Genomic DNA, 27,612 nt, shown 5'->3' with positions numbered 1-27,612 from the left:
TCTTCTTCTTCTTGTGAAGACAAAACCTTAATCTCTCGGACTCGGCTCTTGTATATACAAGATCCGGATCTCCTTAAATACTGAGCACATGTACACATCCTCACATAGACGGTGCCTTTTCAGAGCGTCTATCATGAACTTTAATATATTTGGACATTTACTTTAAAGTTTCGAAAAGTTCACGTTGCTATTTGAAGATTATTCCATTTATCGTAAATACACGATATATCGTAAATACGTAAATACATTATGACGAGTTTCGCTATTGGCTGAATCAAGGCACGTGACGAAATATCGGAAGTTGTTTTTTTTTTAATGTTAAATTTTTTTTATTTTTTTTAGCCGACAAAATCGTTAGGACGCTGCTGGTGGACACATTTGTCCTTGTTCACCATTGAGTGATAGTGCCAAAAACGATATCTCAGAGTTATGGACTGATTCGGACAAAACTTGGTGGACAGGTTGTGTGTGTGACGAGGACAAAATGCTTAGATTTTGGCAAAGATCTGGATCCAGAAACGAGAATTTAAAGTGATTTTTCACCATTGAGTGATTTGGCCAAAAATGATACGGAGCACGATATCTCAAAAAGTTGTGCACAGATTCGGATATAACTTGGGGGACAAGTTGGGTTGGTGACAAGAACAAGCCGATTAGATTTTGGTTCAGGTCCGGATCCAGATGTGGCTTATCAGTGGATACAAAACGTAAACTTTTCAGCTTGGTGGAGGTTTGTGCTCTACCTAGTGCCGTTCTAGTTTTGTTCTTGTGTTCCTTGGGCACAGACATGGCTGGGTTTGTGTCCAGGTTGGACATGATGTCGTGTGGGATGCGTGGTTGGTGGAGTTATCGTTAGGTGTTGTGCATGTGTGGGTGTTGTTTTGGAACTTGCAGTTGTTTTTTGCTCACTTTGTCCAGTTCCTTGCACCATCCAGTTTTTGCCATTTGTATCAGAGGTATGTATTGTGTGTGTGTGTGTGTGTGTGTGTGTGTGTGTGTGTGTGTGTGTGTGTGTGTGTGTATGTTCACAGTCTCCCCAGTTAGACCACCCTCTCGGCTCTTGATGTGCCATCCCCCCAGAATCTATTTGTGTCCTTTGTTGGATGTCGTGTCTCGACATGGATCCCATCTAAGTCAAATTTGTGGTCAGATTGCAGGCAATGGCACGCTATGGGCGGTCACCTTCCCAAGTCCAATTGCTCAATCATGTTCATCTTGCCTTTGTTTCAAATTCCTTCCAGTTTCACCAATGTAACTGGAAGGAAAATTAACTGGAACAATTCGTTGGACAGATTTAGAAGAGGTTTAGGTTGGAATAGGGTGAAGCCAGTCTTCCTGCCTGCAACAGCTGCATCGCCCATGATCAGCTGCAACTATCTGCCAACAGCTACCTACTGGCTTAGCACCCAACCATCATGGACGCCAAACACTTACTGTGCTGACCAAATGGACTGGGGGAGCTGCCAGGAGGGGAGTGAACTTTCTAAGGTAAAATAAGTAGATGTCCCTCAATGGAGCCACCACCCTCCTGTACATAATTTAATTGTTTTTGAATTTTTGTGGATTGAGTCAAAGTGCTCTGCCGAATGCGAGAATGTGTATAGAAGTTTTTCAATAATGTACTGACTTAGACTTGGAATATGGATTGGACAAGGAGGGAAGTTTTGCAGATGATAAATGGTCAGCCGGCAAGGACGAGTCTTCCGGAGAGAAGGGGCTGTGTTACCGATCTGGTCTAAGGGGTAAATGGGGCATAGTTTAGAATCCATGGGCATCGATTGCTTTTGAAAAGTAGGGGTGTGGGGGGGGGGACATTGCATGTCCAGACCACGAAGCCCACTTCGTGCCGGCATGGACACAGCAAGTCTACCCTTGCAAATTCTTCATTTTATACGCTCGTTGACATGCTGCCTTCTGATCACACAAATCCCTTAAATTAATCTGACCATCTATCGACCATCTTTTTATCAAATGTAAGCAGATGGAGCGAAATTAATTAAACATTAATCATACACATTTCAAAGTTTCAAGTGTCATCAAAGAAATATATACTGCATATATTGTTGTAGTTCTCCGCCCCGCCGGCGTGCGAGCGACCGCTTTTAGCCAATGGCGGCAGCTCTCGCCCACCGACGTGCAAACCGAGTCGCAGCTTTCAGATCAACGCCGAAATCCAGCCATGGGTGAGTCTTAAATCACACCGAAAATCAGGCAACTATTCTGTCCACGCGTCTGCCAGCGTATTTTGTTATCCTTGTTTTTTATCCTTCATAGTTATCGAATATCGATTTCACGGCAGGAGAACGAGTTAACCAACGCATCGGGCAAATTGGCCTGAGGCGTGTAAAACAAGGAGTGTCAGCATCGTCAGAGTGGATATTCAAGTACAGATGCTTGAATTTTCCAGAGTTGTTGTAGATGTTGCTGAGTACCTGGACATAATCAAGGGCGTCTCTTATGAACGGTGCAGTTTGTAGGGCTTTGGATGTAATGAGTTGGGTGACATGAGCTCCACAGTGAACATAATTGGCCAGCGGTTGGAGTTTTTTTTAGCTGTACTTCATACATGGTCCGATCGCCGAATTGTTGATTTACCTAATTATGCGCACAGACAGAATGCCGGGGATTTACACCTCGACGGGACCTGCTTGGAAACGAGCCGCTAAGCAGCTCGCTCCGTTTTCGATTTGCCGAGCGGTGTATATCGCCAAGCCCCGCTGGATCCGATTAATTTATCGGCTATTTAAAAGGCCGCGAATATCCCGAATGCAATACGGCAGCTCAATTAAGGGAAAGGACGAAACGAACAGGTCAACATTCACACAAGGACATTTATTCACAAAGCACATATGCACGCATGCACGTATGCAATTATGCAGTCAACAAAAGCAACGCAGGTAATACAAGCACGACAAAAGAACTACTACCGTTCTATTATTTATTTACATGCACTTAACAGTTCTACTTAAGGACATTGCACCACAACATTCATTCAAAGAAAGCCCAGGAACGGCAAGGGCAGAACTGGACCTCGTGGGTCTTTATTGTTCACGGAGCCGTGGAGACCGCAAAAGCTCCGAGAGGCCACGCTGGTTACCTGTCACCCTCGTGGTGACTCGCTGGGCCCTGGTTCGGCGACCCTCGGTGGCTCTGTCCGCACTCCGCGGGACTCCACCCGTTCCCGGTCTCAGTCAGCCTCCGTTCTCTGTCAGCCTGCAGCTTTCAAGCTGCCAACTCGACCTGAACCTGACGTCCCCGTTTTCCTCTTCACTCGAGCGAACGCGCGGTTTTTTTTATCCCCCGCCCGTCATGCCCCGCCCTTCCCGGCACGCGGCGAGGGGGGGTGACTTTTCTCTGGGGGACAGACCCCCAACCGTCCTTTCCGGGCGGGAGTTGAGTTGAGTTGCTGTTTTCCAACCGTCATTTCTGTTTACCGAGTTACCATCGCGTTGGGTGGCAGAGATGTTATTTGTTGGGGAGGCCGTTGTCTGTGGAGATGTCGGCGGTTTTGGAGAAGTTGGTTGTGGTTGTTGTGGCTGGCACTGTGGTGGGGATGGCGTGGTTGTGGAGAAGCTGGTTGTGGTCGTTCCAAAATAAAGATAGCAAAAGAATAATGGCTGACTCAAAGATCACAGCCCGGGTACACGAATAAATCCCTTTAGACCTCGGTGGGGAAATCTAATCTGAACACACACTTATCGACATAACTGATCTCTGGGAAGCCTGAATGGCGTTCTCTGAATTTCCACAACCGTAACAAAATATATATATATATATATATATATATATATATATATATATATATATATATATATATATATATATATATATATATATATATAAGAATTGTTTATCAAGCCTTCTTCTCATGACCCTTGAACTGATTCACTAAACATAAACTGGAAACTAGACTGACATACAAATTGATATTACACGAGTACGTTCAACTTACCTTAAAACTTGCCAAAAATATGAACCCTCTTGTCTGCCGATCCAGTTAAAAACTTTGGAGCAATGTCTTGGGGGTCAAGTGCAGTCAGACGATCTCGGTGAACATGACAGATCATGAGATGGTTGAGGCATTGTTGGGTCATTGTGGAACGTAACCAAGTCTTCATACGTCTGAGTGCGCTGAATAACCGTTCAGCTTCACATGAACTTGCTGGGGAAACCAATAGAAGCCAAAGCAAACGTTCTACCTGTAGGAACATTTGATGGACTTCCGGCACCATGTCTACAAATATCTTACGGTAATCCTCAACAGATTAACCACTGAACTGGTTACGAAAGAAGCCAAGTTCTTGCTTTCGGGAATTCGACAGTCGGGATATTTGCGGACTATTTGTGGTTTGAATGACCCAGACAAGAGCATTTCACCCAAGTACCTATACGCCATGAGGTCGGTTGATGTGAAGTATTTGTTCAAGTTCTCGGATGCGCTGTCGATGACTTTGAAAAATTAAACTCTGTATACCTCCTCTGCAGAATTGGCAGTGTATCCCTGCGTGCCTCCATCAAGTCTCTTCGGAAACTTGAGCTTACGAGGGAGGGTCACTGGATCTAGTTGGCACTGCTGGAGCTTCTGTTGAGCTGCTTCGATAACCTCCTTAAACGTCTGGTCGGTACGGAGAGATTGGAGATTCTGTACAGTTACCTTTGCAGCAGTAAGCATACCAGAGACGGTAACTTGTGAACCCTGAAGTTCCTTATTGAGGTATTCAAGGGATTGGAGAACGGGCAATGATGCAAACAGACCGAGAACACACTTTCCTGATGAAAGACAGCTTCGAATACCATTGGCTCGCGATGCTGTGTTCGTACCAAAGTCATCACTTGCTTGTTGAAGGGCATCCAGTACCGCTTCATAGTTATCCAATATCGATTTCATGGCAGGAGAACGAGTTAACCAACACGTCGGGCAAATTGGCCTCAAATTGGCCTCAAATTGGTCGGAAAAAAGTGGGGGGGGGGGGAAATCGATATGTTGTTCCCCCCCCTTGATAAAAAGTGGGGGGGGTCATGTCCCCCCCGTTCCCCACCAATCGACGCCCATAATAGAATCGTTATTTTATTGGGGATGTCACTCCACGTGAATGTGTAAAATGTTATTAAGTTCCGACGAGGGTGCAGGGGTGTTTATTTTAGCATTCATTAGAAACTGGAAGGATTAGGGGGAGAGATTTATAATTTTAGGTTAGAATAGGGCTAAGCCGGTTATCCTGCGTACAATGGCTGCACTGCCCATGGCCATCTGCAGCTATCTGCCAACAATGGCAGTATTTTAGCATTTATTTGGTGACATCTCGATCATCTCACAGTTCACCATTAATGACCCTGTACCAAGGATAGTGGTCTGAGTGGTGTGTGTGTGTGTGTGTGTGTGTGTGTGTGTGTGTGTGTGTGTGTGTGTGTGTGTGTGTGTGTGTGTGTGTGTGTGTGTGTGTGTGTGTGTGTGTGTGTGTGTGCGCACGCGTGTCCATAATTCCAAAACCATAAAACCTAGCAGCCTGAAACTTAACATCCATACGAAGAGAACTTAGATCTCCTAATGATCTTAGATCTCAGATTTCCTAATGTCTCTATTCTCCACTGTTTTGTCCTTCTCTCTCCCACCCCTCTTATCTCCTGCTCCCCATTGTTGTATGTACTGTTAGCTCTCATATGAGCCTTGACATTGTTTACAAAAAAATACTCCAAGGAAGTGAATGAGTGAAAATTGGATGTTTGGATTAATAATTGAACACCCCCTTTTGAAGATAATTAACAGCCTTATTTAATTGTGTCCTTTATCAGGCGCATCCTCGGCCACCTCACTCTTTGGGGTGTTCAGGCGTATCCTCAGCCACCTCACTATTTGGGGTCTTCAGGCGTATCCTTGGTAACCTCGCCGGGGTCTGAAGCCGCCATGTTTTTTGGCCTGCTCAACCACGCCTTGACTTGGAACAGGCCGCAACGATTTCTGAACGATAAAGTTTTTTTCACTTTCCTCACTCGTATTATCGAATGGCTGTTCATCTTCGCTATGAATAACTGTATACATCGCTTTTGTAAGTACTATAGTTTTCAAATCAGGAGCTTGGAGCGATTTCATGCATTATATGATATGATTTTCCACGATCAACTCTCGTGGACCAATTAAAGTATATCATCGAAATATCGTTTCAGTTTTGAGGATCGGATATTGTCCGGATTAAATAAATGTCGAAATCTGGAGTGAGATCTGATAATTTAAAGAAAGAACGAGTCTTATAACTAAGCCAATGTACCTATTTACCTTAAGCAAGCAAGGCTATGTTCCCTCCTCCATACATACACAAGGAAATGTGAAATTTCCAAAGCATTAAAATTATCTTTTTCTACTGTTTGGAGAATTATATTGAGTGAACAAAAGATTTAAGAATGTGCCAAAATTAACCAGCTTCATTGAGAGATATGACTGAATGCAATCAGTGCTTGACCTTGTGCCCTGTCTCCCAGAGGGTCTGCCAGATCTGTGTGTATATTTTTGGAGGTTTCGTGAGGTGCTCTACAAGGAATCAAAGCAAATCTGGTGAAAAACGGACGTTATAAAATAAAGTTAAAATGTTTGCGCGGACCGTGAATGATGTAAGATGTGACACATGTACAGACGAGCAGGCAACTTGGCGGATTACCTGCAATGTTTATTTCACAGGCCATTAAACTTTGTGGTGTCTCCAGGGCTGTTCTAAATTAAACAACTCTTTTGTGGACAAAGTCATTATTTGAACGACTTCATTTTATTTCTTTAACTGCTGCGTGTGTGGTGAAGACTGGCTTTAAGGTGAAAGGGATCCTATATTTTATGCAGCCATAGCCTGGCCAGCTGTTCCTTGGCAACCATTTAATTGGAGTGCTTGCTTGAGTGTTTAATCCACTTGCCGAGCGCCCTTCAGCCGATAGCAGGGCCACGGTACATCATTCTGAGCAAATTGTTCCCTCACTGCGGACACTTTTGTCATGCCACATCATCCCGAGCGAGTGGTTCGTGCTCCGTCATCCTGAGCGATTGGTTCGTGCTCCGTCATCCTGAGCTAGTGGTTGTAAAATAACACCCGATTTCAACCCGTCACACACAGTTGTTTGTAAAGATTAATGTTTGTAAACATATTCCTGAAATGTCTTTATGTAAATGTTACGTTGTTTTTCGGTGAAAGCTACTCAAGGTTTCTGGGTTGTGTACAGTGCGTACTGTCGTCAGTAATCACACTGACTCCAACCTGCCGATTCCCAAAAAATTGCCCATATCAGCCAAGGTCCTTCATGCAGTGACGCGCTGCTCGGGCACATCCTCCCATACCTGACCTGATGTGCATGTGCGTGTGTGTGCTGTTCATAAAGCAGCAAAGCATATTCTCTCTCTCTCTCTCTTCTTTGTCCCATCCTTGCTCTACCCTCTGCCAATGCAGTGCAGCACCCTCCTCCCACACCTCACTCACTCTCCCCCCTCTATCTGTCTCTGGAAATATGCAGATGGTGGTCCGGACGAGAGTTTATCTCGAGACGTGTCCGAGCAGTGTTTATCTCCGGCCAGCTTGGCTCCGGACACGTCCGGGCGGTGTTTGTCTCCAGACGCATCAAAGCGTTGTTTGTCTCTGGATAGCTTGGTTCCGGGCGGTATTTATGTCCGCACAGGAGTTTGTCTCCGGACATGTCTGGACGGGAGTTTGTCTCAGGACGTGTCCGGGCGGTGTTTGTCTCCGGGTCGTGTTTGTGGTATGATCGGTGGAAAATGAATGTTAGACATTATTTTGTTTCCATCTTCACTGTTATTCTATGCAGAATCATGTTGATGAGACGGTATGAAATGTAATTCATGTTCCATCACACGTTTGCCTTCCCTTCCTCTCACCTCATCCCGTCTTCCCTTCCTACACCAGTCCTTGCCCCCCCCCACTTCCTCCTCTCTCCTTTCCCCTCAACCTCTTCACTCTCCCCCCCTCCCCCTGCTTTAGTATTCCCGTCAGTGAAGCAATGGGTGGTATTTGCTAGTTTATATACATACATAGTCTATTTATGATCAACATTTACATACATAGCCTTTCTGATTTATGATCAACTCTGCTACTGTGCTTTCTACACTCTGTTTTGTCACTATTTTCTGTTTTTATTTTGCGGATGGGAACTTTGCTTGCTATAATCCCATGTTAAAAGTGTTAGTAAAAAGAAAACTGTGATAAATGACAGTGATATCATCCCAACAGAGGATTTCAATACATAATTGTCTTCTTATCTTATCTTCACTAAAGATTTCAACAACGATGACTTCATTTGCAAAGAAGATCTCAGGGTGACATTGAACAAACTGACTCGTGATGAGCTGGCTCAAGAGGAGGTGACGTTGGTTTGTGATAAAGTAATTGATGAGGCAGATTTGGATGGAGATGAAAAGCTGTCCTACACGGATTTTGAGAACATGATTTCACGGGCGCCTGAATTTCTCAGGTTAGAATTGTGGCATTTTTTCACAATTGACCATACCACAAGACCAACCATACATCTCACATCTATGTTATTAAAGGAGCTGTGTCTGTCTGTCCGTTTGTCATGCTATTATTTGAGAACAGATTAACGGTTCAATGACACGAATGACTGTGGATTCAAGGAACACTTGGGAAAGTTTGTGATGAAAAAATAAATAAATAAAGGTCAGTTTGTGTGCATGGGTACTTGGGCTCAAGTGGAAAAACTGCAAATACCAACTTGTGATGCTGGTTACCCCCACATGGAGGGCAGGATCTCCCAGGAATCGTTTTTTTGTGCTTGCCCCATAGATTAGCCATCGCAGCAAAGACCGGTATTCTCGGCAGCGAAGCGACGGGTCTTGTATGCTAGTTTATGTTTAATAAACATGAGTTCAGTTGAGACTTGGGTCACAATGGTGGTGTTGGCACCCCCCCCCCTCACTTTTTTGCAATACAACAGTGCAACAACTCTAAAAGGTGGCATTCGATCGGCAAAAAAACTCTACTTTTCATTCAAAAATATCGATGATGTGTAAGTCACAATGATATGCAATTAATTTTCAATACCTTAAGTTGTTCCCTCAGTTTATACAAGGAAAATCAGACATCTAGAGGCCATTTTTCTATCCATCATGCCAATACCATCTTCAAATATTAGCACTCTTTCAAACTGTTCGTATTGATGATTAAGCAACCCCAAGCAAGGAATTGCATGAGTGGATGATAATTAATCAACTACACCATAACAATTTGGCCACCTGTTGTTACTACTACATCGTATAGTTTCATGTGGAAAACAGTAAAACCCAGAATGGCACCTGGTAGAGCGCATTCCTCCGCCAGAATGAACAGTTTACGTTTTGTATCCCACTGATAGGCCAGATGTGGATCTGAACCAGATTCGAATCGGCTTCTTGTTGTCACATACCCAACTCATCCACCTAGTTTTGTCATAACTTTTTGAAATAACATGCTATATATCGTTTTTGGCACCATCTCTCTATGGTGAAGAATAACTTTTACTTTAAACATTAAAAAACTCTCGTATCCAGATCTTCACCAAAATCTAATCAATTCGTCCTTGTCATACACCCAACCTGTGCACCAAATTTTGTCCGAATCTATCCACAACTTTTTGAGATATCCTGTTCACAGACAGACAGCCAGACAGACAGGGGTGAAAACAACCTTCGGTGGCGGCGATAGCAACTGTTAATCTCATGCAGTAGCAAAGTCAGCAGAGATGACATCAGACCATTCTTTGGATTGGCAGTCACAAAGAGAATCCAAGGATGTGCCAACCGAGCAACTAAGAAAATTTACTTTCACATGGTCACTGCTGAAGGTCTTCCAAGTGAAGTTGCTTTTCTACACCACAGCTCTAGCAATCATTTGACTCTGAATGGTCTGCAACATAACATCGATGAAATAGCACAGGATCTGACAGTTTTCCGCATGTTGATCATGTACTGCAATAATCATCACAGCGACACATCTTAATTACATATAACACCATGAATTGTAAATTTAAGTCAGATCCATTTACTTATGAGGGTGGTGAAATTATTGCGGCAGGGCCCTGCATCTTGTCCTCGGTTTACAATTTTGCATCCTCCAAAACCAACCTAAATTATGCAGCAAGTATCTCTAGATGTCATTGCTCTACGTGCTTATTTGCCACAAATTAACAATGGTGGAATAAAAGTGACTTTCTCCTTTCAAGACTTCTATTTCATGTCTCTTGTCTTCCATCATACTCAGCTTGAGGGTCAAACTCAAATCAGGTTATTCGAGTCAGCAACTGTGTCCGTCTAGCATAACGTGCACTGGCTGTGTCAAACTCGAGTCTCAATCAAACTGATCTCAAGTGTACCAGATTCAATGTTGGAAATGTGCCCGCTCTGGGTCTGGGAGGTCGGCGGTTCAAATCCGACAGAATCATACCAACACTAAAAATTATACGTGCTGCTTCCTTGCTTGACGATCAGCATTTTAATGATAGAGCATGGACAAACAGTAGTTTGGCAACCATAGTACTGGTTTTAATGGGCCAAATGGCTTCCTCCTGTGTTGAGATTCCTTGTAAGGGAACTCTTACTATATTATTATAGTATATTGGGCACAAACCTTTATAAAATCGATGATAAATGCACTTATTTAGCTTTAGCTTCTACTTTATATAAACAGTACCATGAACCACTCTTTTTTTCATATCTCCAAGCTTTCTTTTATGATAACATCCAATAGAACGATGCAGAATTCCATGAAGTTTCTGTCGAGTTATTTAGGACTCATTTTGGGAAGGTTTCTCAGCAAGTTGAAATACAGTTAATATCTGTGTGCGTGCTTTGCAGTACATTCCACATCAGAATCTGATACTGTACGGGTCTGTGAAGAGTGCAAAGACAACAATAAGCTGCAGATATTTATCCTGAAGACGTCTCTTATCTGCAAAGAGAACCCAACAGAGACGAGAATAGCGATTTTTTTTTTTTAATACAAAATCTAGGCTCATGGAGGACAAAGGGCGAAAAACAAATGTAATGACAGTAGGGGCAGCAGGTGCACACAACAATAAAGAAAATGAACGAACAGGAAAAGGGCGGCGGGGGTGTCAGGAGGAAACCTGCATGTAAGAAGGTTGGGTTAATGGAGGTAAAAGTTGTCGCTCGGGTTGGGGAAATGACATGAGATGGTGGTGTACTGCCAACTTTGAGTTGCCGGCACACCTTCAACCAAGCCCTGGACGTAAGAGTGGGATTGAACAGCCTCAAGAAGGTAGTTCTACAGACGGTATACGAAAGAACAAAAGTGTTGAGGTGTCTAGTTCGCCTGCATTTTGGGAGTTGAACCAGGAGGGGTTCACCGGAAGAACATTTAAATCTTGGAGGAGAAACAATCAGCAAAAAACAGAATGTTAGAGAGGACTCAGTTAGCCACAGGTTCTGATGCGAATGAAAAGGGCTACCTGCAATGCTGCCGACGATAATAAACGCACAATGCTAACCGAGTTGCTTGCCCTGCAATGGTTGTGGCCTTTTCAAAAATGTCCAAAACTTTCTTATCACAACTTAATTATACTTTTGAATGAGCTTGCCAACTGATGATGACCAAGATCGAACTTTCGGGAGGAAGAGAAGGGGGAGAAAGGGCTAAAAACCACGTGTTCTAAGAACCAAGCTTCGGCATTTTTAGGCCTTTGGATAAAATATCGTAATCATCTTCATGATTAATAACCATGTGCTATTATGCAACACATAAAGTTTTGCACAAGACTTAAGCTGTTGTTGATCAAGGTGTGATAAAACATTTGTGAGTAAAAGATTCGAGTTTTAGCTTTTTCAACTTGTGAGCAAAATTTTAACGACGCTTACAAAGTTTTACCTCAATTTTTTTTGCAATTCCGGCAACGTTTCACGTACAAAATGCGAATCGTACGGAATTGCACGTGGGCCGATGCAATAAATGCTCCGATTTTTGAAAGTGGAATTGCAACGCGTTTCGTTTTTCATCAAACGACTTGGAACGGACTGCATCGCGGAATCATAAACCGACACCACGACGCAACGGACAGTCACACTCGATCTTTTTAATACATCTGCTGGTTTCAGTGTAAACACCATGATTTAAATTTCAGAGGAGAGTTAGAAAGCTCATCGTGGAACAGAAAACAATGAATGGCGAGCAATCCAGCTGTGCATTTTAACTGATAATAGTTACAGTACATATCTGTAAAGACCACAGCAAACAATGATACGCCTTTTAATACAAAGTGCTTGACCACGAGAAAACATCTATATTTGTTTCTGTACATCCTGCGAGTGGATTATCTTTTCAGGATTATTTTCATCGGAATATGCACTTACATTGGCTACCTGCCATTCAAGTTCTACTCACAGCTACACAGTACAAAAATAAGACCACATCAACTGAGCTACGTTACATCTTAGAATGAAGCCTCTACGGTGACGTCCGGAGTTTAATACAGTACCGTTCTACACGTCTCACAATACCATCGAATAGGTAAACATACATAAGTCTGTGGCTTCTTACTTACAGGTATGATGGAACCATAGTTGGTGTTTAAAAAACAATTCTATGACCCATGATTACTGACTAACAACGCCCGATTTGAACTATGGCAAGCTTTCGTTTGGTACAAATGTCTGTCCTTTCAAAACAAAACAGCAAAAAAAAATTACGATGTTTACAGCCGTTTCATGCAACAGTGGATGGGTGTTGGTTTCTCAGAACCCGAACATGCTCGGGGTCAATAGGTCATTTTCCAGCCAGCCGCTTTTCATATCCGTTCCTTGAACTTTGCCCTGGAAGGAATAGAAAGAAGGAAAAAATAAACTCGCTTAATGCAAATTTACACCTCTTTGTTTCACAGTCATTCAAAGAGTAATTACATTACCATTGTTTCTCGTTAAAAGGGATAGAGACAGTCCAAGACCAGTGGTCATGAATGTTCTGTGCTCTTTAAACATGGCAGACATTTAGAAGTTGTCCAAAGTGCCGGCAAATAATGGCCTACACTTTTTTTGGGGGGGGGGGGGGGAAGGAAACGTGCAATTTTATTTTAACGTCCACAATTGAACGATTACAGATGGCAAAGCCAGTTTGACGTCCATTCCAAACGACGGGGCACGCACTGCCACAACACCTTCGTGCTTGCAAAGCCAGGATGGTAGTTTTTAGCTGGGCTGGCAGTAGAAACCTTACTGGCCAGCTTAAAGGCAAGTGCCCTACCTCTAAGCTATCCTGAAAGCCAATGAGTACAATGAGACAACACATGAAAAATGTAGTTTCGAACAATCCTCCGTCTTCAATGCGTCAAACAAAATGGTGCCTCAAACCTGATGAACTAATTTGTAAACATTTTGATTGTCAATCTGCAACACTGCAGCTTGGCAATCGCCCTCATGTTTCACATATCATCCGAGTTTTCAAAATGTCAAACTTTGCCTCCATCACCCATCACGGCTCTTTTCTCGGTGAATGCACGCCTCCCAACTCTTAGCCTACACCAATTCCCTCCCAATAGGCTGCACTCATTTCATGAGCAATATTTAAATATATATATATATATATATATATATATATATATATATATATATATATATATATATATTTGTCAAACGTCACGCTCGTAACAGCAGGCAGAGAAAGTTGTCCGAGCTGAAGATAAGAATAGCATGCCTCCCGGTGAATGAAAGACCAATTAAACTTCAGTTTGTTGAAGTGAAGGAGGTTGAAGCTGATACCACCTGGATATAATTAATGGCCGGGTAAGATATTCTTTAAACCTTAAGTGGTTTAACTCACCAACATGTATTTTAAACAACAACAAAAGGCACATAACAAACATAACTTGTGACATTCGGCAGTGCTCAGTCCTTCATAATACCGATGTAAAGAAGAATGAACGACTAACACACCACGTTTTGGAAGATCACATAATCATTATACAGAATAAGCATTTCAACACGAATAACAAACAGTCAAGTGGCAGATGTGCCGGCTTAAAATGGGACTTAAAATTGGTAAATGATCGCAGCCGTTGAGCTCCCAGGGGCCGGCCAGAATCACACGGTCCCCATGCCTCTTTATTTCCCTTGATTTATTTTCCATGCATATGGAGAGGCAATGAGCTGCCTTCATCGGTGATGAAAATTCACGAGGACAGGTTTTAAGATCTTTAAAAAAAAAAATATAGATAATCTGGCAAAAAGAAACTATGGGTTCAAAGTGTCTCACCAGCCAGGGATGATCAGTGGATCACATCAATGTTGGAGAATCAAAAACCTACTTTGTTTCCATCTCCTAGTCATGCCTCTGGCATATTTCCCTCGGGAGCATTACTTATTATAAGCCAATTATAATCAGCCAACAGTGTACATGCTTCCTGTATAAATTATCTCGGTGCTGACAAAATGCACCACCCCTTCCCCCTTACCCTCCACCCCCTACCCCAAAGGAAATTTCAACAACAATGAAAAACATTCTGCCTCATTAAAAACGGGAGAAAAACCACTGATGGGAGACAATGAAGGAGTGCAAGGGCCAAATTCATTGTCTCATCAGCATTACATCATTGCAAGGCCCACTGTGACCTTTATGGACTTGCGTTGGCAGCCTTATGGGTTACAGAGCAGGCGGCCAAGCTTGAACTGCCGGGAGATGAGGACGCGTATCAAAACGAGCATGGAATGGCCGGGAAAATTTCCCTAACAGAAAGGAACGATAAGAACGTCCGGGTCTATGCGGCCAGGGAGCCCCACAATGGAATTGGTAGCTTGTTGGGATTTGCAGCAGTCATGGGCAAGCACAAGCATTGTTGAGGCCGGTTGCCCCTCCACAACACCACACAGCCTCTCTCTCTCTCCCCCTCCTGGTCAAATCCCTTCCTTCTACGGTAGCTTTGCTCTGTGTGTGGTAACAAAGCATGGAACTGCTGTCAAAATTCTCATTGCTATCACCTCCAAAAGGCAGGGCGACTTTAGGGCAATGCAGCTGTGCTGAATTGCATGGAAGAATCCATAGGGACTTGTACGCATGGCCAAAGCAGCTGCATTTAGTGGCTTCCAGGAGCGAGAAGAAGAATATTTTACAGGAAATGATCCACACCGTGCTGCTACTGTTTTTATTACCGTTTAATCACCCGAGCACACAATCAATGTTTGCTAAAACTGGGCTGAAAAAGGCCTAAAAACGTTCGTAGGGTCATCAAGATAAGATCATGGGTGGTCTTAGAGGTTGGGCCGAAACAACAGCCTGAGTTGACCTCTGTGTTCAACAATGGACCAGAAGCTGACCAGCACGACTCTGGAGATACCGAGAGACGATCCATGATGGGTGATGGAGGCAAAGTTTGACATTTTGAAAACTCGGATGATACGCTTGCTTCAGACTTGCGAAGACAGTTTTGTTCCACAAGCTCTCTCGATGCAGCTGCTGTACACTATTCTCCCCGTTTTCCTTTATTATTTTATAATGATCCGGCCATTATTTTTCACTCGTTTTCATGCTGTTCTTGATGGTGCCTACCTGTGGTGTGAAATAGCCCAGTTGCTGCTCACGAGACATTGGAGCCACACCTGGAGGAACCTCTGGGATCTGTAAAAAGTCACATTCAAAGAAATAAGAAATAAATACAATCCTTCAGAAACTTCAATCAGAAGAGCAAAGTATAAATAAAGTCAATGCATCACTCCGATAAGAGAAAATGATGCAAAGATATTTCTGGATTTCACATAAGCGTGTATCTACAAATTATGTACGCAACAGTCTCAGAAATGGAGCCCCCCATTCCCTATTGTATAGCTACCTGCCCAATGACAGAGGCAGAGAACAGGTGACTGTGATAAAGTGATGACGTCGAGGTCAATGCAGGTCAGTAGAGCACAGGTGAAACAACACACCATAATACAGTGAAGTAACAAATATTGCAGAATGTTATAGCATAATTCAGCTTCGTACAGGTCAGTGCTGTACGGTATGGCAAAGTGCAACACATGCTGCAGGTTAGTACAGGATTGTGTAGCATATCGCAGCAGAGGGTAGAACAGCATCATGGAAGTTAATACAGGTTAGTGTTTATGCAACTTATGATTGTTTGTGTTTATTTAAATTATCTCATCTTTTTTTTTTGTTTTTTAAGTAATTACCTCCACTATCGAAGGTAGATGGAGGTTATTTCGTCACCCTTGTTTGTCTGTTACTTGGATAATTTTTTTTTCCGCCAAGTATGTTGGTCTGTAGTGTTTGTCTGTTTCTCTGATAGTCACATGATTTTTGGCCACAGTTTTCAAGCAATCGTTCTGAAATTTTTTGTACATGTAGGTGACGGGTCAAGGACAGCAATGCTTAATTTTGGTGAAGATCCGAATCTGGATCCGAATCTGAAATTTTTTAAAGTGATTCTTCACCATTGAGAGATAGGGCTAAACTAATCTATAGCACGATATCTCAAAAAGTTGTGGACCGATTCGGATGAAACTTGGTGGATATCTTGGGTTTATGACAAGGAAGTATTGCCTCAATTTTGGTGAAGATCTGAATCCACATCCAGATACGAGATTTATTTAATTTTTCAGTGATTCTTCGCCATTGAGAGATAGGGCTAAAAGTGATATATAGCACGATATCTCAAAAAGTTCTGGACTGATTTAGATGAAATTTGGTGGACACGTTGGGTGTGTGACAAGGACGAATTGATTCCATTTTGGTGAAGGCCTGAATCCGGATCCAGATCAGAGAATTTTAAAAATTATTCTTCACTATTGAGAGATGGGGCCAAAAACGACATACCGTATCGCATGATACCTCAAAAAGTTGTGGACGAGTTATGACAAAACTAGGTGGATGAGTTGGTTAGGTGACAATAACAATCTGATTCGATTTCGTTTCATTTCCGGATTCAGATCCAACCTATCAGTGGGATACAAAATGTAAACTGTTCAGCTTAGCAGAGGTATGCGCTCTACCGAGTGTCGTTCTTGTTTTAAATATATTTGTCAGATGTCAATCCATACATATGCAAAACCACACCCAATGTCGCATGCAAGGCAGTGACGGAAAGGGTGTCAAATCTCACCATCTGCTTATATCAGTCACATGATGTGGGAGGATACCTGTACAGTCCCAGAAATTTGGTAGTTGGTGGTGCCTTCAGTTTTCATTATCTTGTCTGTGTAAATGATTTCCAGTGCATTATCGGCTTAATATCAACAGAATTATAAAATCAATCCTCCATAAATATGGCTTTTGACCCCAAATATTAATGTTCAATACAACTGTGTCTGAGCAGATGAAAGGAACAAAAAATATTCAGACTTGCTGTGTTGAAATCCCCCAAAAAAACCTAGGGGACTCCTCAGGGGTTGCTTAATTGCCATCTTGTGGAAGATCATTCCCACAGTTCAGCCAACCTGATGGCCTTGAGGTGTGTACACCTGATTCTAAGCTGTCCAGCCTGGGTTTTAATCCCGACCCAACTATAAACTGCCATCCTGGTATTTCACAGACAGGGCGATTCATCAATGTGTCCCTCGGATCGACATTAAACTGGGCGTCCCGTCTGCCAGCATTTGTTGGTGGACGTTAAAGATCCCACAGTGTCCGTCACGAAGAGTAGGTGAGCTATCCCTGGAACTTGGAACAAATTACTGTCCTGACCTACAGAAGGCACCTACTGCAACAGCAGCACAGTCACACCCTCAGCCAATGATGCCAACTTGGTAAAAGCTAAAAACAAACCTCGCAAACTGTTCTGGATAGAAAATACATCAAATCGAGATATTTGATGTGACGCTAAATGTTGATATTAAATTATTATTTTTAGCTCGCCTGTTCGAAGAACAGAAAGCTATAGCGATACCCCCGGCGTGAGCATGAGCGTGACAATGTTAAAATTTTTGGTGCAAGTTATTTTTTCCTTTCTAATGTTTTTATCTACCACACTATTTTTTTATACGTCCGATTATATATATATACTGAACAAAAATATAAACGCACCAAGCGATTGTTACTATTTTACCTCGAACTCATTAATACTAAATCTTCACAACAATTTGGTTATAGAATCCATGACAATTGAGCATTAAATTTCAAAGAGTCCCTTGAGAATTCTGGCGACAGTCTTTGTGCTACAACAGCCGACACAACCGAGGTGTCACTGTCAGAGTTCACACAGTCAGTAGCGGGTGTTGGCCTCCCTCAAGCGGTTACGCACCGTCTGGGCTGAAATGCGCCTGTTATGCAGCACGACAGTCTCATCGGCAGTCCTCGTGGCCGGTCGGAGTCGATCCCGGAGATGTTGCAGCCTCATGTGACGATCCTGACCGGCGGTGGTCACACGTGGTCGCCGGGCATGTGGGCGGTTCACGGTGCTTCCAGTCTCTCTGAGGCGCGTTCTCAGGCGGCTAATGGTGGAGTGGTGGACATTGAAGTGTGCTGCAACGGCCCGTACTGACGTCCCAGCATTCAGCATGCCAATGGCGCGCTCCCTCAAGATTTGTGACATCTGTGGCATGTTGACATTTGGCACCAGTCCACATTTTGGGGAGGCCTTTTATAGGGCAAGCTATAGGGAGTGTTTGTGTCCTGGTCACGCTCACTGACCATCACTCTGTCAAGCCCCATGGTGCTCATGGGAAGGATTACTCAACGTGTGAGTCCACACACTCAGAGTGGTCAATTTCAATGGGAACATCTGTCTTGAGCAAAACAAAGGAACCATTGCTCAAACATATCATCGGTTTGACCATTTTCCCATAATGGCAATCTTGACTTAGATATTTAGGTTGGTGCGTTTATATTTTTGTTCAGTATATATATATACATACATACACATATATATATATATATATATCTATACATATATATATATCTACATATATATATATATATCTATATATATATCGGGGCATATTATGTGTCGTCCGTCCGTCCGTCCGCACTCTAACTCCCAAAGTTTTCAACTTTCACGTTTCATATTTGGTACATAGGTACAGACTGTGGAGACGGTGTGTCACGACATACGTTCGTCATCTAACGTGGTTGCCATGGCAATCAGGATGCTGTTTTCCATCCGTTTCTGTCCGCACTCTAACTCCCAAAGTTTTCAACTTTCACGTTTCATATTTGGTACATAGGCACAGACTGTGGAGACGGTGTGTCGTGACATATGTTCGTCATCTAAAGTGGTTGCCATGGCAACCAGGATGCTGTTTTCCATGTAGTGGCACAATTCTGTATATACCTTCTTGTTCGGGCGTATATTGTGCTCACTTGCGCTCTAGTTACTGATTATAATATACAAATACATATATTGCTTTAAAATTATTTGGATCAGACTTCACTGCAATGCTTTACAAAAAATATTAATTATTAGACGAGTCTTTTTAAAATGATAAATGTATAAACAGGCGAGCATTGGGTGGCTTTGACACCAACTCTGGTTTCCATTCTGGTCTGATATGCTGATTCCTGAATGAAAATTTTATCATCTTCAGTCGTTCTGTTTCAAGGTAAGGCCTAGAAAATGTAACCCGTTGCCAACACAACTTCGCTTGTTAATCTTTTCCAGTAAGATGATGATTAGTCACTTATAAACACATGAATTAAAAAAAAAAAACTAGGCTTATGGAAGAGCAAGAGGATTGAAGATGGAATATACCCGAATGAGATGAGAGGGGTGATTCGACATAGTCGCTGTTTTCCTCTGACGAAAGATTAATACCCGAAGCGACAGCTTCTCCTTGCTTCTCACGGCGGTTATCAAACATCAATCAATGATCTGTTGATTCCAACCATTATCAATTCCAAATTGTTGTCCTGACTGACTGCTGGGAAGGCAATGGCAAACCATCAAGCATAACCCTGACCCAGGAACTGATTTTCGGCAGGACTAATGCTCCATCAAGAGTATAGTACATTTGATCAATTGTATGATTGATTAATTAGCACATTTTGGAAACCCCCATACTGCCTCTGCTCCCTCTGGAAGAAAAGTGAAGAAATAAAAAATAAAATAAAACTTGTCATTACTTAGTTTCTAATCAACTGTTCCTGTGCAAAAATAAAACGTTACAGCAACTAATCACACAGCACATTGTTGTGGGGTAACTTTGCATACTTGTTGTTAAGTTTGTGGGGAAAATGGAGGAATTTCATAGTAAAGGTCGGATTGTATAAAGTAGCATGGTCTGTGGACGAGCAGAAGACATTTCGATGTAAATTCAGTAGAGAAACTGTCAGCTTAAGTTGTTACGTGTCACCACACGGGAGGTGGTGCTGTATTAATTAGGCAGGGTTTAAGGATAATTTATCCCAGTATGTGATTGCCCCCTGTGACCTTTTCCCATGTTTTTGCATTTACAATACCGGCGATAAAAAGGAATCATGTGCTTAAAACAACAACCACCGAGCTGAACGTTCCAAGCAGGCAAAAACATCGCCCCCAGGAATGACAACTAGCAAACCATGCCCTGGGCGGAGGATGGATAGGCGTGAGGTCAGAAGGTTCGGGGAAGAGGAGAGTTGTGTGAGGTACGTGATCGGAGGCTAAAGGATCTAGCTCGATGGCTTCCCTTCGACACGGTGAAGAAGGCTGCACGATTCTCGTGTTCATGCAGAGGCAAATTTGACCGCATGCTGGAGCAAGATGTTAGCCATTGACTGTTCAGCAGAGCCGTGAAGCGTGTACGTTTCTGAGGAGGGAAGAAGAACGTGCCTTGTGGTCTTATCACGGGGCCTCAAAAAAAATTGTCTCGTCATATGGTCAAGGAGGAAAGAGAGCGATCATGGTAAATTTACCTGGTGCAAGAGAAGAACGGTCGGCATATCCGCTCGTGAAAAGAAGGTGGAGGCAATTGCTGAGCTCTGGCGTTGAATACCGCCACACGAATACCTCACGTACGTTTCCCGCCCAGAGAGTGCTTGGCGCCATTTTCGGGTGTGGTTTCCCGCGCAGTGACTACGCAGTTTCGACGATGCCAGGTCCAAAAAGGATCCTCTCTGGACAAAGCTAAGTGCCAGAATAAAGGAGGGATTTTTCTTTTGTTTTATCCTTCCCCTTGTCTGTTTTGTAACTGTGTGTAGAGGCGCCTCGACTTCGGCTGTAAATTACCTCGTGTTATATTATATTACACTGATTTATTCCTCTCATGAATACTGATTGATGTTCATTAAACCCCTATTTATTACAGATTGCTTGTGTCTGTCTATTCATTGTGGGTTTGAGTATAAACCCTTGTCTTCCGTCCTGGTGTACGCCTTTGCCACCCCCGTCCTGCGCACGCTATAATCTCCAAGGATCACGTGTTCGCCTCAAAGGTAGAACCGTTTGACTATCTGTCCAGGTCGGTCTTCACCGGCGTGAACACAGCATTATTATAGCGATAGTTATTTCCCGTATTGCATGTTTTAGCGTAAGTGTGAGGCAATTTAATTGTGTTATAGATTATGTGATATTTTATGTGAAGAACACTGTTGTCAACCTGCCTCACATGTGTGTACCTCAAACCACTTTCCCTCCATGCCCTCTTTAATGTTCTTACCTTGGTAATCCATCCTTAATATACTTGTAAGCGTTCTGACAGGCCATCAGGCACGAGTTTAGGGGGGAGGCCGCCATAACAGCGAAGTGCTCCAAAAGCGCTGAGCAACAGGTCGGGAGGGAGGATGCCCCACCCACGAACTGCACCCCGTACCAATAACGGCCGAGTGGGGAGGGGCGAAATGCGTCACAAAATCGGGTGGAGGGCGACTCTATAAAAGGCGTGACCAGACTCCCCCGGGGTGACTTGCAATGGGACCTGAACCACGCAGCCTGCACAAAGTGCATCGATGGAGTTCCCCCGCAGAACGAGCCTTTCCAGCACAGCCGGCAGCCACACCCCCAACCAAGAAGCCATGCCCACTCTCCAAGCTCGTAAAAACTCTGATTATGGACTGAGACAGTTCTCAGCAAAGCTGTGGCACTGCTTGGAACTTGCTGCATCCTGCCGGGTGCATCTCCTTAATAATGCATGAGGCCTTAAGATTAGATACATAGGTTCCTGTCCGTTTGTTGAGTTGTGGGCAAGTGTGGGTTTGGGGGGGGGGGGGGAGATTAATTATTATTGTACAGTATTGCTTCTTTATATCCTCACCTCATGTGCTTCAAATACACTTTAAAAAAACCCACTTGGTCTCTGGTTAAATTTGAGTGTCTTGATCGCCAGTAAGTTGTACATGTCTATTAAAGGACAGATTGGGTTCGGGTGATTAGCACACAGGACGAGACCATGTCTGCATCCAGTGATTCACTGGGTCGTCATTATATTAGTGTAACAGATGCATGACACTGATCAGCGTGACAGATCGACTGGCTCAGTGGTTCCATTGACGAGGTAAACATAACTAGGTATTGTGGCAAACAGGCCCATGATCCAACTTGGAATGATAGAATCAGTCGGCCGTCACGACCGCTTTGATGTGATGGGTCAGGATTCAGACCGGCCAAGATGTAAGAACCCGATGGCTGCACAATGCAATTACCCCGTGCACACGAAGTGAAAAGCGTGGTAAAGCAATTGACTCGTATCCGAATGTTTGGCTGTCTTATCAGTTTATGATGGAGGAACAGCTTATTTCAATTGAATGTTGTATTTTGAACACAAATCAGAACGTGAATAGGAAGACAAATGTTTCGTTTTACCGTACATTGGCTCTGAATTTGTCCTGATCGCACATGCACAGAGAGGAGTGAGATAATATTTTTACTCTGTTTGCCTGTCTGGCAGTCAAACAAAATTGAAAATCATTCCAAACAGGAAGGAAACATACTGTTTTGAGGATTTTATAAAGGACACAAACACCAAGCACGAATAACTCAAGCAACGTGTTCGATAAGGTGGTGCAATTGGACACTGTGGAAAATGGCAATAAATTCCGGAAATAATTTATTTATCTGACTTTTACAATCTATATTTTCTTAAAATTGAATTACATACTGCACTTCAACACTGTAGTACACAAATCGTTTGTCATAATACTTCCAAGAACCTCCAGTTTTGCAGTACCTCAATTTAAATAAAGGTTAAATAGGGTGGTGTATAAGAGTGGTGCTCAGGACACGTTCCGGACTACTTCAATAGCAGCACTAAACTTTCAGATTTTCTTAAAACCATTATTTAATTAAAATTGAAGTAACACTGCATGGGGTATTGTGTTCAGGGGCGTCGAGACTCAGCACGGGCCCAGGGGCAAACAACCTCGCAGTCAGTCAGTCAGTCAGTCAGTCAGTCTCTCTCTCTCTCTCTCTCTCTCTAAGTTTTTATTTTTTAAAGAACTTTCTTTCATCACGTTTTGCATGGAATGAGTCTCTGGGAACCAGAGCATCAGATTTTTGCAAAAAATTCCCTGTGTAAAAGGTTTTTGGAACCGATATTCGATGTGTTCCTCCTTTAATATATGCTCTATCATAGACTGTGATATGGGGTGATTTTTTTTTTTTTCGAGAACCTTAAATAATTCCCATACACCAAAAATGATATCTGTTACGAACCTAATATTTTGCCTTAACGCAGCCTTATGTTACAGAAAGACATGACATGATCTTGGGCATCTTACAGAAGACAAAATCAACCAAGGATGGTTTCAACAAGATGGTGCCACGAGTCACACTTCGCGATACAGCATGAACAAACTTCGGCTACTCTGTTGACCGTGTCGTGTCCAAGTCATTATGGCCACCTCGATCCCCTGACCTTACGTTGCCAGATTAATTTTTTGGCGGGATATTTGAAGGACATCGTGCACACTACAAATCCACACACTCTTGGTGAATTAAAAGCAAGAATCAGTGACACAACCAGCAAGATTCCCCATGAAATGCTACACTCTGTGCCAGAGAACATGCTGCGAAGAATGAATTTGTGCCTGCAACATCGTGGTGGACACTTTCAGCACTTCATTTAAGGTAATCGACTGTGTAGATCATGTCACATTTTTCTGTAACATTAGGCTACATTTACGCAAAATATTAGGTTCCGAAATGAAATAGTTTTTAGTGTAGGGGAATTATTTAAGGTTCTTGGACAAATAAATAAATAAATAAATAAATAAATAAATAAATAATCACCCTGTATCATGATATAACACTTTCTGGAACAATGCACGTAACAACGAGGAAGTGAGGATGAGCTGACGGGTTTCACTGTACTGTTAAAAAAAAAATTACAGGAGAAGCTTGGGCCAGCAGGTGTTTTTTTTTTTGGTGTGTCTGTTTGCTTGTGTGTGCGGTTTTTTTTTTTTTTTGCTTCCATGCATTCCTCAATCGCTGCACAGAATGAGACGAAAACTGCTGGTTGTACTCGGAATGTGCACGAAAACGTTTAGATGACAAAATATTTTTCATCGGGTTCAGCGAAGGGGGGACGGAGGTGGTGGATGTAGGGAACACAAATTCTCTCGATATAAATGTGTATTGTGTAGCGCTACTCCCATGTGAGGGGGTATGTGAAGTCATAATAAAATACTTCAATTCTTTGCATGGAAACCACAGACATCATATTAGTGGGGGAATGATCATACTAAATGTCATACCTTTTGTATGCTTGTTTTACTTCCATACACAACTGAACCACTGGATGGAATGAGTTCAAAACTGCTGGTTGCATTCACAGTATGTACGGGAAGTTTTTAGGGGGTAAAAAATGCACAGTCCCAGGGTTCAGGTTCGGGGGAGGACTAAAATCCTTTCTATGTAATTGTGTATTGTATAACATCACCTGGTGGAAGCCGGTATTCCAAGTCGGTGGAATGAAGTACCATACATGTACTCGAAGCGTCCTTGCCTTTGTGCTGTCTCGTCCTGATTTGATGCCTGATCCAACTATAAACAGTTGGACAAGTGCTTTTCAGGTCGGGGTGTGCATTGCTGATTACTTAAGGACATCAAGCCAGGTGTCTCATCTGCTAGCATTTGCTTGTGGACACAAAATAAAGATCCCACTGTATCTTGAGAAACAAGTAGGTCATCTTGTGCTATTACCTTGGCCAAATCCAAAATTTCTGCAAAAAAATGGTTTGTTTATGAACAAAATATCTCCAAAAAGTTGTGGACGGATTTGTACAATTTTTTTTGGAGAACTTGAGTATGTGACAAGGACAAAATGATTAGATTTCAGTGAAGATCCGAATCCAGATCCAATAATTTTTAAAGTGATTGTTCACCTTTGAGTGATGGAGCCAAAAACGACACGAAGCAGGATATCTCAAAAAGTTGTGGACGGATTCTGACAATTTTCTGGAGAGCTTGGGTATGTAACAAGGAAGAATTAATTCGATTTTGGTGAAGATCAGGATCCAGATTCAAGAATTTTAAAAGTCATTTTTCACCATTGAGTGATTGGGCTAAAACGACATATGGCAGGATATCTAAAAAGGTTATGGATGGATTCGGACGAAACTTGGTGGATGAGTTGAAGAGGTGACAAGAACAAGCTGATTAAATTTTGGTTCAGGTCCGAATCCAGATCTGGTCTATCAGTGGGATACAAAACGTAAACCAATCAGCCTGGTAGAGGCATGCGCTCTACCGAGTGCGCTTCTCATTTTAATTTGTGCTTTTCCTCATTCTGTGTTTTAAGAAAATTCAAATTACCTCTATTTATATCGTCTGATGCATCGTCTTTTTGGCTCTTCATTGGTTTTCATCGCTATATGAATTTATACACTGCAGCACTAAGGGAGGAGTACAGAACGTCCTTCCTTGATGGAACAGATAACCTTTTATTCTGAGCGAGTTTCCTCGAACCATTTTATTAAACGAAGCAACAAAAATGGGAGAAAAAATTCCCAATTTCAGAAAGACTAAACTGCTGAGTACGATACCGATACGAAAGTGAGAATTTATTTATTGTGTTGTGAAGGTTTGCTTTGATTGGTTGGAGGGTTCATGATCAAATAACCTCCACCACCGAAGGTGAACTGAGGTTATGTTTACCTGCGCCACCTTGGTTGTGTTTTCACCACTGTTTCTCTGTCTGTGAGCAGAATATCTCAAAAAGTTATGGACGGATTCCGACGAAATTTGGTCAGGTTGGGTGTGTGACAAGGCCGAATTGATTAGATTTTGGTGAAGATCCGGATACTAGAATTTTAAAGTGATTCTTCATCATTGAGAGAGAGAGGGCAAAAAACGATACATAGCATGATACCTCAAAAGGTTATCGACGGATTTGGAGGAAACTTGTTGGACAGGTTGTCTATCTGCCAAGGACAAATTAATTCAATTTTGATGAAGATTTGGATCTGGATCCGGATACGATAATTTTTGAATTTTTTTCTTTAAGTGATTCTTCACCATTGAAAGATGGGGCCAAATCAATACATAGCATGATATTTCAAAAAGTTGTAGATGGATTATGTTACGTCACTCCTTGGTGGATGAGTTGGGTAGGTGACAAAAACAAGGCGATTTGATTTTGGTTGAGGTCCGGATACAGATCAATCCTATCAGTGGGATACAAAACGTAAAATGTTCAGTTTGTTTGTGCTTGACATCTGTGCATCCCTGAACCACCATATGGAATCTGGTGGTTGTATTCAGGGTGTGCTGGGAAGGTTCAGCTCTAAAAGACCTCAGGGCTCGGGGGGAGGGGAGATGCAAATTCTCTTTGTAAATATGTATTGTATAGCGTGCCGCTCCCCATGTGAGGGTGTATTACCAGTCATTAATAAAATACGCCAATTCTCCACATGAAAACCATAGATATCATCGTAGTGGGAAATTATCATACCAAATATAATACTGTTTGTGTGTTTGTTTTCCTTCAATACAGCCTACACTCCTGAAATGCTGGACAGAATGAGTTGAAAACTGGTGGTTGTACTCGGGGTGTATGAGAAGGTTTTAGGTGGCAAAATAAATTCATAGCCTGGGCGGTTCAAGGTGGACGGAAAGACCCCAATTCTCTCTATATGTCAATGTGTATCGTATTGCGCCACCTGGTGGAAGCCTGCATTACAATTCAAAATAAATACGCCATTGACGTCATAAAATTGAGGGAATTAACCCGTCCTTACAGATGGGTTCTTTGCTGGTCTTCGCAAAATTGAGATGTAACAAACAACTCACAATGGGTCAGAAGCAGTCATCATCGTTGTACAATAGCATGGCCGAGTCACAGAGCAGGGATTTGTCAAGGCAAATGGAAGCTGCCCCAGACATATCGAGGCTTTGGACACCAGGGCAACCCTATGATTGGCCTTAGAGAGATGAGGCACGCAGCTATGTTTGTGAAACTAATATAGAGACACAAGATGTCAACAGTGAACAGACAGAGGAAGCAGATCAAGGACAGAGACGTTGATAAAATGGCTTCTCAGGGATCGCATCACATTGAGTTGTGCGCAGGCGTGGTCTCCTTTCAAAACGAGGACATTCACAGAGGTTCAACGTTCATCAGAGCTTTGCATTCAATTGAGACCGACTCAGCGACTGAGAGTACCCCTAGTTGGGGCTCACTCTTTCTACAAGACTGATCACCACCTGTCGAGATATTCGTCACGCTGGTGTCTGACTGCACCAAGTAGGAGCGATTCTCTGCAACAAAGCTGATGTAATAAGTCCAAG

At 42.7% G+C, this 27,612-nt stretch overlaps 2 protein-coding genes across 4 annotated transcripts in view; one reads left to right on the top strand and one right to left on the bottom strand.

Moving 5' to 3' along the window:
- The window catches only part of LOC147016701 (calcium and integrin-binding family member 2-like), a 50,870-nt gene extending 39,107 nt beyond the window's left edge, over positions 1 to 11,763 (top strand). For both annotated transcript variants that reach the window (XM_085845639.1, XM_085845640.1), the window contains exons 5-6: positions 8,268 to 8,463; positions 10,838 to 11,763. In XM_085845639.1, the coding sequence (XP_085701765.1) occupies positions 8,268 to 8,463; positions 10,838 to 10,859 (218 nt within the window). In that variant the 3' untranslated portion in view covers positions 10,860 to 11,763. The remainder of the gene's footprint in view (positions 1 to 8,267; positions 8,464 to 10,837) is intronic.
- A 289-nt stretch (positions 11,764 to 12,052) lies between these two features.
- LOC147016700 (uncharacterized) overlaps positions 12,053 to 27,612 on the bottom strand; it is a 32,859-nt gene continuing 17,299 nt past the window's right edge. For both annotated transcript variants that reach the window (XM_085845638.1, XM_085845637.1), the window contains 2 exons: positions 15,534 to 15,602; positions 12,053 to 12,808 (listed from right to left, as the gene is read on the bottom strand). In XM_085845638.1, coding sequence (XP_085701764.1) covers positions 12,731 to 12,808; positions 15,534 to 15,602 — 147 coding nt within the window. In that variant the 3' untranslated portion in view covers positions 12,053 to 12,730. The remainder of the gene's footprint in view (positions 12,809 to 15,533; positions 15,603 to 27,612) is intronic.

The sequence above is a fragment of the Eptatretus burgeri genome, chromosome 11, assembly GCF_056783735.1.
Source record: "Eptatretus burgeri isolate ZD-2024b chromosome 11, Ebu_testis_v1, whole genome shotgun sequence".
NCBI lineage: Eukaryota > Metazoa > Chordata > Myxini > Myxiniformes > Myxinidae > Eptatretus > Eptatretus burgeri.
The sequence above is the reverse complement of the archived record's forward strand: the minus strand, read 5'-3'. Positions and strand labels throughout refer to the sequence as shown.